General features: G+C 40.5%; 1 gene segment (V, D, J or C); it reads left to right on the forward strand.

Moving 5' to 3' along the window:
• The first annotated feature begins 10,099 nt into the window (after window positions 1–10,099).
• On the forward strand, window positions 10,100–10,812 carry LOC131705161 (Ig kappa chain V region K29-213-like). The segment is given in 2 exon segments: window positions 10,100–10,215; window positions 10,397–10,812. Coding segments are annotated over 2 exon segments (489 nt in total).
• The last annotated feature ends 1,089 nt before the right edge of the window (window positions 10,813–11,901 follow it).

Consider the following 11,901-nt stretch of genomic DNA (forward strand, 5'->3'; position numbering starts at 1 on the left):
AGTGGAGCACACATTTAAAAACAAGAGATTGCATCTTCATTAAACTGATCCTGAACAGAAATGACTGCAGTTACTAACACTTACCACAAGAGGGAAACAGGCACTTGTTCAAACCCAATCTGTAGAGGTGTGTTATTTTGGGCTTTACAAAACACTCATCACCACTGATTTCCATAATGTAAAACAGTTCCCTGAACATCCATTTTTTAAAATGATTTCTATTAAAACATTCTTAAATATCCTTCAGCAAACTCAAGTGAATAAGATAGTATTTCATTGTATTCTTAAGCAATTTCCATTCAAGCCATCAGACCCAATCCTGCACAGGGTGTACTTATGAACACTACCTAAGAGAAAGCCAGAACAGCACTCATTGTATGAAGTAACGACACAGTAATAAAACAGGCTGTTACAACACAGCCCCAGACTGACAGCAATCCCAATCACATCATGTTTCTCCTGCCAGTCTGACCCTTAACCATCCCAACCGTGCTAAACTGCTAATCTTGCTCTGTCAGAACACACAGCACCAAGCCTGTGTTTACACCACTGCTGGGCTACAAGCGGCTGCTGTGACAAGGAAGACAATTTGCATTGAAAAGATACTTTGCATTGGCAGCACATGCTTCAGTGCTCTGGTAGTGTTTATAGCCCTGTGAGTTTAACACTTCATGATTGAGAGCTGTCCTTCATGGCAACCTGTTTAAAGAAATATCTGTTTCTGGGACAATTCTTAATACAAAGTAAAAAAGGGAAATTTAAAAGATGAAATGAAAACGTGCTGAAATGTAATGCGTTTTCATTATTTAATTCACTAATTTATTCTAATGTTCTATATTATTATTTATTATTTTCAGAATCCAGTGGACAGTATACTGTGACTCAGACTCCAGCAGTGAAATTTGTTCTCCCAGGAGACACAGTCGCTCTGAGCTGTAAAGTCAGCACCGCAATGTACAGCAACTACCTAGCCAAGTACCAGCAGAAACCTGGAGAAGCTCCTAAACTCCTGATCTATGGAGCAAGTACCCTTCAGTCTGGGATCCCAACTCGTTTCAGTGGCAGTGGATCTGGGACTGACTTCACTCTGACCATCAGTGGAGTCCAGGCTGAAGATGCAGGAGATTACTACTGTCAGAGTTTCCACGTCCCCAGTGGCTATGTGTTCACACAGTGATACACGTCCGTACAAAAACCTCCCTCAACAGGACTGCAGGAACTGCTGTGGCTCATAGACAGTAACCACAGGAGCTGAGGCTGAGAACAGCTGCAGAGCTGCTGCAGTTGGTCTGCACAGAGCTGGGGCTGATGAGGCTGTGTCAGTCAAACACACATAAACAGCCTGATGTGCATCACAATGTGATCTATATTATCATATTGTTCAGATAGGATTGTCTTGATCTGGTTTTATAGAGATTTGAACTTGTAAGAAAACTGACCCAAAATGAACCATTAAACATATAGGAGTGAGCAAGTAAATAGTTCTAGCGTAATAAGAGAATTTAAAGGGTACAAAGAGTGTGATTTACCATGCGGGGTTTACAGTAAATGAATTCTAGAGTAAGAACAGTATTCTGTGGATTAAACATTCAAAGGAGTGGCTCACAGCACAGGACAGAAAGATACTTAAAGACAGAATTTACAAGCAAGGGGGCGGCGCAGCTCAGAAAACAAACAGGTGAGCACACAATAAAGAAATACCTACAATACAGAGTGCAAGAGATCTGTAGCAAAGCAATGACTCAATCCTGTTCAGACAACAAGCAGAAACAAATCCAAAACAGGGTGTGATTCAGTTCAAAAGTATTCAAACAAAAAAATACATCCAAATAATAATAAAAAAAAAACAAACACTGAATGGACATTCAAACATCTGTAATCCACTGCAGCTGTTAAATGAAAAAGGTTTGATCTCACCCGGTAATCTGCAGTGACATCCACAGCGCTGATTCCTTCTGTCTGTATCCTGCCGGTAAGGCCCTGTGGTTGAATATTTCCTTGATCCAGAAACAGTTTGAAAAAAGGTCCAAAGTAGCAATAAAAAAATATAGAACCAAAAAAACTGGTTTGAACAGTAGAGGAATAGAGGAATAGAGGAATAGAGGAATAGAGCAATAGAGGAATAGAGGAATAGAGGAATAGAGGAATAGAGAATTATGATTTCCATTACACGAGAGTAGATGTTAAAACTTCATGCTGATTTGAACTCTCGCCAAGATAAGCACCAACTAAGACGTAGCTTTACAGTAAACTAATGTGATCCATATGTGTCTCCATCCATTTACGTTTCCTTCCATATGATGATGTAGATATCCTTCTGTCTGGTGTTAATGGCTGAAGTGTAATGCTGGCTCCAGGGATCAGCTTATTTTGCCTCCCTGGCGCATCAGCACACACAACGGCTGCGATGCTGGCTCCGGGGATCAACCACAGTGCAGCAATGTTAGTATTACCAGCGCAACATCTCCAACATGTCTCTTCACTACCAGCGCAACATCTCCAACATGTCTCTTCACTACCAGCGCAACATCTCCAACATGTCTCTTCACTACCAGCGCAACATCTCCAACATGGCTGGAAAAGTAAGTAAGTCCCTCCCATTGCATGTCCCTTCCTGTTTCTAAAACTCCCGGTAACTAACAGGAAGTTCTGCCTTGTCCAGACCAGGTAGGATTTTATACACTTCAATCAAGTCCCCTCGTTCTCTTCTTTTTTCAAGGCTGAAGAGATTTCATTCTTTTAGCCTGTCCTCGTTGCTCATGCCACTTAGTCCTGGGATAAGCCTTGTTGCCCTTCTCTGCACCTTCTCCAGTGCAATAATATCTGTTCTGTAGTGAGGTGACCAAAACTGCACACAGTATTCTAGATGTGAGCTAACTGGGGCATTGTGCAATCACAGCATATAACACATTATATTGAGTAATTTCCCTGTTTTCTGAATTTCTTAATAATACAATATGGATTATACTCTTTATAACTGATGTATTCTCACAGGAAAAGTAGCCCAAAGATCTTGATGATAAAAGCAGCATTTTAATGACAAAGTGTAATTTGGAAACAGGAGCTGGTCTGTGTTCAGTGAATAAAGTGCAGAAAGACACAGTGCTTTTATTAACACTGACCACACGAGGGAGCCAGAGCACCACTCCTGTCCATAATGCAATAACGGTACAGTAATAAGACAATTGAAATAGGCAGCAGTTACCTCCCCAGTCAGACCAGTTCTCCCATTGTTAACACAAGACTCCTCACACCCAGTCATCTAAACACTACAGTGTGGTCTGTGTCTGGAGGAAGGAGCTGCTCACAGTGATGCATGCTGGGAAACACTGACTCTAATATCTCCACACTTGGGATTCATTTCCCCTTGATTCCACCCCTGGCAGTGAGGGATAGAGACAAATCCTCAACTTATCATGAAACTCCTTTAGGCTTTCACTTCATTTTAAACAAAGTAAATCAAACAATCAAACAGAATCCTGCCTGACACACAACACAGACTGCAAATATTTACACTGACCAAAAGAGTAAGCCAGAACAGCCCCCCTTTTTCTAATCTAATAACACAGTAATAAGGTTATTACAGCAGAACCCCAGACTGACAGGAATCCCAGTGCCATCATGTTTCTCCTGCCATTCTGACCCTTCCCATCCCAAAGGTGCCAGTGGGACAGTAGTGCTGCCCTCAGTGCCAGTGAGAGCTCTTCAGTAACACTAGAAGGAACAGTTTGGACTCCAGACACAGTGTCTTCTACTGTTCCTGAAGGCTTTCTGACGGTGTTTGACATTGTGGATGAACTACCTAAAGCATCGCAAGAGCCACTCAACATAGAAACAAACAAGGACTGGCAATCTCTACTACAGCAGGCTTACTGTCATCTAGTGTTACTGAATCCAGTGAGAACTTCACTGCACTTCAATCATGACGGTGCTGCTGTTTAATAAGCAGTACTGCTGCATTACACTTTAATGAGTGCATTAAGGACTGTGCTAATCAGGTTCCAATGCTACTCTTAATAGCTGGGCTCCATTGTATAGTCCCACTGTCCTGGGAGTGTTAATGCCAGGACAGTTACTAATCTTGCTCTGTCTGAACACACAGTGCAAGTACTGCTTTAAACACACACTCCACACTTGACTCCATTCCAGCTGTGTTGAATGGAATAAGGGCTCGGCTGATTGGCTCTCCTCATATGCTCCTATTAAAGCTGTTGTTTGTCTAGTCCTGCTGTCCTGGGAGTATTCATGCTAAACTGCTAATCTTGCTCTGTCAGAACACACAGCACCAAGCCTGTGTTTACACGACTGCTTGGCTACAAGTGGCTGCTGTGCCATGGAAGACAATTTGCATAGAAAAGACACTTTGCATTGGCAGCACATGCTTCAGTGCTCTGAGAGTGTTTATAGCCCTGTGAGTTTAACACTTCATGATTGAGAGCTGCCCTTCATGGCAACAGAATCCACAACAACAATGACTTTTATCAGCATCTTCATCTGGGCACTTGTCATCTGCACTCAGGGTAAGAATCATTTAGAAAATACAAGTTTAAAAAAATATCTGTTTCTGGGACAATTCTTAATACATAACTCTTAGAAGTAAAATGGGGAAATGAAAAAATAAAAACTGTTTAAAATGTGATGTGTTTTTGTTGTTTAAATCAATAATGTTCTATAATTGTCTATGTTATTATTTATTATTTTCAGAATCCAGTGGACAGTATACTGTGACTCAGACTCCAGCAGTGAAATCTGTTCTCCCAGGAGACACAGTCGCTCTGAGCTGTAAAGTCAGCAGCGCAGTGTATGGTAATAACCACCTAGCCTGGTACCAACAGAAACCTGGAGAAGCTCCCAAACTCCTGATCTATTATGCAAGTACCCTTCAGTCTGGGATCCCAACTCGTTTCAGTGGCAGTGGATCTGGGACTGACTTCATTCTGACCATCAGTGGAGTCCAGGCTGAAGATGCAGGAGATTACTACTGTCAGAGTTTACACTACCCCAGCAGTAGATGGGTGTTCACACAGTGCTACACACTCGTACAAAAACCTCCCTCAGCAGGCCTTCACAGCGACTGCACTGCTGCAGCTGGGACCTACTGCAGGTGCTGAGGGTGAAGGCAATGAAATGGGACACGGCCTGTGGAGGAGCTCAACTGCACACAAACACACTGAGCTCAATAACAACACACAGTTACATGGAGGTATGGATTCAATATTAGTCCAATTAAACAAACTGATTTTGTTGTGACTACATGGTCATCTAGTAATATAGTGATGATACCATCTATTCTAAATTCAGAAACATCATTCAGTTATTCCAAGAACTGTAAAAATGTAACTCATGTTTTTCATATCTGATTCTCATATGAAGATGTCCATGAATCCTGAACTGTTTTGCACCAGCTGTGTGTAAGTTCTTACTTAGCTTAGTTATAGCGTAAGTCTTACTAACTTTAATTTGACACATTACTACATTGACACTAGTTGCACCAGGTAAGATAGTTCTAACACAAGGCTTAGTTGTTGTTTAAAATGTATCCATACCTTTGAGTGGGTGTAATCTATTCGTAGAATCACATTTCCAGACGGCTCGGCAGCTGTTGCTGCTTCTCTTTCATGCTGATTTTAACAGAGTTTTTTGGCATCAGCATATCTTGCGAGGCCGCACACATCCTCTTGACAGTTAAGATATTGACATTGATGCCGTTTTAGACGAGAGAATATTCTGATCACTGATTATGTGTGTGTATATAATAGGTGAAATGTGAATACAAATAAAAATGTATTTACTGAAATGTACAATTCTTCATTCATATCACTGTCACATGTCATGTATATTTTGAACACATTAATAATATTCACTTGTATTCCCTACATCACAGACTCCCCACTAATTCAGTCTCATTCTAAATGGTTTGTTCCAATCGTTCTCAAAACAACATGTCAATACAAGAGCCATGTGTTTCTCAGTGAGCTGGGATTGCCATGGCAATGGAGTGTGATCAGTCACTGTGTGCACCCTTTCACACACATCAATCAATCAATCAATAAAGAAATCAATACATGAGTTTTCTACCTTTTCCCCTGGCTTGTTAAATATTAGCATGATTGAATTCATGAAAACGCACTCGTAGCAGTTCAAGGTATATCTTGGAAAGGCCTGTGAAAGACAGTGAAGTAGATGTTCCATTTAGAAGAGTAAGAAGCTGTCAAAATGAGAACAATGAAAATAAAAATGACAGGTCCATTACTTGTACAGCAGCAGCAACACATGGGAAGGTATAACACTAGGGTTAGGGGTAGGGCACTACATACCCTTTAATTCTCAATAGGATTGAAGTAATGACACAGACAGAAACATTATTGTCAGTTCAGACAGACACACAGATTAGACAGCAGTGATATACTGAGAGCTTTGACTGGGGTCAAAATAGAAGAAAACAGTAAAAGTGGCCCAACCCTATAAAGCCCCACTGGTGCTCACGGCTCAGATCTCATCTAACTGCCTGGGACAGGATTTATATAAAGGAAGGTGCTTTGCATACCTGTGCCTGCCTCACTGCTCTACACAACAGCTAGAATAACTGCGCTGCTCCATTGCTCAGGGTTTTTAAAGCTGACAGTTCAGCCCTTTCACAGTCACTGAGACACACAGGGAACATGGCTTCACTCACTGGCACTCTTTGCTCAGGGTAAGAAAGACTCATTATTATGAATTATTATTAATATCAGCGCTTCCTCAGCACACAGTGGAATGTAGTTAATGGACGAGGCTGTTGACTCGGTGGGTTGATGTTCTGTGTTTTTATTTTCAGAATCCAGCGGTCAGATTGTCCTGACTCAGAGTCCCACAGTGGAGTCTGTCTCTATAGGAGGGAGTGTCACTCTGAACTGCAGATCTAGCAGCTCTGGTTTTACCAGCAGTCTAGCCTGGTATCTGCAGAAACCCAGAGGAGCTCCTAAACTCCTCTTCTCTTCACTGAATAGCCGAGTCTCTGGAGCTCCAGCTCCATTCACTGACAGCAGGTCAAGAACAAACTTCAAGCTGACCATCAGTGGAGTGCAGGCTGAAGATGCAGGAGATTACTACTGTCAGCAGCACTATAGCTTCCATTCATTTGACCTCCGGAGACACACTGCAGATATTAACACTGACCGCAAGAGGGAGCCAGACCATTAAAATAGGCAGCAGTTGCCTCCCCAGTCAGCCCAGTTCTCCCATTGTTAACACAAGGCTCCTCACACCCAGTCATCTAAACACTACAGTGTGGTCTGTGTCTGGAGGAAGGAGCTGCTCACAGTGATGCATGCTGGGAAACACTGACTCTAATATCTCAACATCAGCAACTTCCACCCCTGACAGTGAATATTAAAGAATGTTAAAATGTCCCTTTAGCAGGCCAGCATTTTAAACACAATGATTCTCCCCTTGCTCTCCTCTCTGAGAGTTGCTGTAAACTGTCTGTCCCACACCCCAGTTATTACTGCAGACTCACATCACTGTGTGTCAGCATAGAGGTTACAGATTTGGGTGATGTTATCTGTAGACATGGTGTCAATTTTCATTGCTATTCAGATGATACTCAATTATATTCATCCCTTAAACAAGGTGACACCTCAATTGCAAATATCCTTACTATCTGTCTTGCCGACATTGGGCAATGCATGTCAAGGAACTATCTGTTGCTGTACTCTGATAAAACAAAGGAAATGTTATTGGGATCAAAAATCAATTCAACAATATAAATTCAGTTGTTTTTGCAGTTGACAGCTTTCCATTTAAGTTGAGATCTGAAGTGATAAATCTGGGTGTAAAGTTAAAAAAAATTTCTAAATCGGCAATTATTTTTACTCCCATTTCTCTCCCAATTTGGAATATCCTTTGTTTTTTGAAGCCCCTGTCTCACCTCTGCAACCCTCGCAGTGACTCATGCTCTGTCAAGCTGACCTCTATTTTTCACACTGCAAGCCCACAGCTAAGCAAGCAGACCTATCGCGTCGGAGGACAACGCAGTCCGGTGACAGCACAGCTGGCTCTCAGGCGCCCGGCCACCCACAGGAGGCGCTGGTGTGCGATGAGACAAGGATTACCCAGCCGACTCGAGCCCTCCCCGTCCGGGCGGCGTACAATTGGCCGCGCTGGGTGTAAGTTTTGAACCATCTCTCTCATTCGAACCTCATATTAGAATAATTAACTGAAGTGTCCTTTTTTCATTTGAGAAATATTGCTAAGCTAAGGCGCTTTCTTTCCATGGAAGATGCAGAGAGGGTGATGCATGCTTTCATAACATCCAGACTAGATTATTGCAATGCTATTTTCTCTGGTATTCCCAGATCTGTGTTATTGCAGCTTGTGCAAAACGCTTCTGCCAGGGTTTGAACAGGAAGTAGAAGACATGACCACATTACACTGGTATTGGCAGCCCTGCACTGGCTTCCTGTAAGGGTCAGGGTGGATTTTAAGGTCATGCTAATTAATTAGAAAGCATTAAATGGTTTGGCTCCCTCCTATCTAAATGATATTTTGATCCCATATGTACCTAGACGACAACTGCAATCCCAGGACTGTCCCTCAGATTTTTTAGGGCCCCTGAACTATGGAATCGACTGCCTGTCTCTGTAAGGGAGGCACCAACTGTTGCAGTTTCTAAAACCCGATTAAAGACATACTTTTATAATATATCGTTCACATCTTAATATTAGTTATTGTCTGTACAGTACTGCAGTTTAATTTATCTCTATATTGGATATTTTATCTGTTATTGCCTGTATGATTATTGACTGTTTTTATTTATTTATTCATTTATTTATTTATTAGTAAACAAAAATGAATGTTTTGTTACACTTTGTTACACACTGCCTTGAGACGATGTATTGTGAAGTGCGCTATATCAAATAAAGATTGATTGATGGATTGATACAGTGTGTCATTCCAACAGCATGGGAAGGGATTCCTATTGCAATTCCACAGCAAGAGGCACAGACTGTACTACACTCTGTGACCACAAGAGGGAGAGAGTGAGAGTAATAAAATTATGCTCTTTATTCCAGAGCAGTGGGGGGGTTCTGATTTTCAGGTGAAATATTTTTCTAAATTCGGGTGAATGTTTTTTTTTATTTATTTAATGAGTAAATAAGGTAAAATTGGGTAGATTTTGTAATAATTAAGAAAGAATAAATATTCAGGTAGAAATCATGTAAAAATGTACTTAGCGTCACCATTGCCAGCTCTTTTTTATGCACTGCATTTGAATCACAGACAACTGAGCGTGCGTTTATTTATATACAGTCCTGCCTATTCAGGGAGGATTCGGGCTTAACCCTAATGCAGAGATAAGCTTTCGGGGGAGGAATCTGGTTAAAGCAAATAAAACCCTAAAATCAGAAGCCCTAGGTATATATGCTTTGTAGGAGGCTGTGTGGTCCAGTGGTTAAAGAAACAGGCTTGTAACCAGGAGATCCCCAGTTCAAATCCCGTCTCAGCCACTGACTCATTGTGTGACCCTGAGCAAGTCACTTAACCTCCTTGTGCTCCGTCTTTTAGGTGAGACGTAGTTGTAAGTGACTCTGCAGCTGATGCATAGTTCACACACCCTAGTCTCTGTAAGTTGCCTTGGATAAAGGTGTCTGCTAAATAAACTAATAATAACAATATTGTTAACCTGGGGTCCTCAGAGACAGTCCAGGGGGTCCATAGGTAAAAACTGGATTTGATTTCACAAAGTTTATGATGGATGTGTTAACCTGCATCTCTGATTTTAATGTTTTATAATTAATAATCATTTATACTGTGTAACAAAGCTACATAATCACAGATGCGGCTAGGATGAATTGTTTGAGAGAAAGGAGAAGAGAGAGAAATAGCTGTGTTTGTACAAACTCAACACAAAGAAAACTATCAGCTATTTTTTTTGTTTGCAAGATAAAACTTTTTTTCTGTTTATTTCCGAGTGGCAAAGAAACTGCATCAGCTGAAAATGAGTTTAAACTTAAGAGCACTGCTTGACTAGAAGTGGCTGCTCTGCTAAGGAAGACAATTTGCATAGAAAAGACACTTTGCATTGGCAGCACATGCTTCAGTGCTCTGGGATTGTTTATAGCCCTGTGAGTTTAACACTTCATGATTGAGAGCTGCCCTTCATGGCAACAGAATCCACAACAACAATGACTTTTATCAGCATCTTCATCTGGGCACTTGTCATCTGCACTCAGGGTAAGAATCATTTAGAAAAACACTTTTAAAAAAATCTATTTGTTGGACAATTATATAAATATTAAAAGTAAAACAGGGAAATTAAAAAGATGAAATGAAAATGTGATGAAATGTAATGTGTTTTCATTATTTAATTCACTAATTTATTTTAATTTTCTATATTATTATTTATTATTTTCAGAATCCAGTGGACAGTATACTGTGACTCAGACTCCAGCAGTGAAATCTGCTCTCCCAGGAGACACAGTCGCTCTGAGCTGTAAAGTCAGCAGCGCAGTGTACAATAACAACTACCTAAACTGGTACCAACAGAAACCTGGAGAAGCTCCCAAACTCCTGATCTATGATGCAAGTAACCTTCAGTCTGGGGTCCCAACTCGTTTCCGTGGCAGTGGATCTGGGACTGACTTCACTTTGACCATCAGTGGAGTCCAGGCTGAAGATGCAGGAGATTACTACTGTCTGAGTGGACACTACCCCAGCAGTAGCTGGGTGTTCACACAGTGCTACACACCCGTACAAAAACCTCCCTCAGCAGGACTGCAGGTGAACATTGTTCATTTTCTGATACTTAAATACAAGCTGAAAATAAAGTAAACCAAGCATTTTACTTCTCTTTCAATTAATGTATATATAAATAAATTGCATATTTAACTTCAAATTGTATTATTTACTTTTTTTCATTTTACTCTTTTAATGATTCCACTTCATCAGCAACACATTCTATATACAAACAGAATGATGTTTATTTTTAAAAACAATTGAACTGTATGCATATTGAGATTGATTTATTTATGATCCACTGGACAACATATTAAAAAAGAAGTCCAGCAAACAGCAAAGCCCAGTATTGCAGTGATGTGTAGTTACACTTTCTGACTCTGTGGAGTCCAGCTGGAAATTTTTCATTGTGTCAATCTGATGTGTTTTAATGGATTTTCAAAACTAATATTAATACATAAATGAATAACATTGAACTTGAACATATTGTTAAGATGAAAATCAAGACACAAATTACTGTTAATTACTATGAACAAACCATGTCTTCTTATGAAATAGAATTTTACACTTTATTCTTAATTATTGAAAACATGTTAATACTATATTGATATACCTCAGATTATAACTTATTTATAATAAAAAATAATGCATCTAACTTTAAATAAAAATAAATAATTGAGGAATTCATACATTTCTGAGTGAATTCTTATTTTTTATTAAGGAGCAGCTCATCAGCGTTATTGAAGGCAGTTTATTCTGCATTGTCTTGCCTCCTGTGTCATCCTTGTTACCCACCTGGTCTCCTTCATTCCTTATGTGTGCAGCAGCTCCCTGCCACCCATGTCTCAACTCTTATGGGCCAGTTCATTCTGAACTGGCAGATTTCTAATGCCCCTCCTAGAGAGCAGGAAAGCACTGAGAGGCTAAACATAAAACTACAGGAAGGATAATCTAACTGTACTGTGAGTCACCCAACCCTATCAAGTCCCACCTGTGTTCACAGCTCAGATCTCATAGAACTGTCTGTGACACTTATTGAAACAGAAGTGCAGCGCTTAGAACACATATACAAATAGAACTAATCCACTCTTCTATTAAACTGTGAACTTAGTGTTTGATTGAATCCCTCTCTGTGTTTGTATAGCCTGGAAAGCCAAGCTGCACACACTGCCATCATTCACACTG

Source organism: Acipenser ruthenus, chromosome 35 (assembly GCF_902713425.1).
Source record: "Acipenser ruthenus chromosome 35, fAciRut3.2 maternal haplotype, whole genome shotgun sequence".
NCBI classification, from domain to species: Eukaryota; Metazoa; Chordata; class Actinopteri; order Acipenseriformes; family Acipenseridae; genus Acipenser; species Acipenser ruthenus.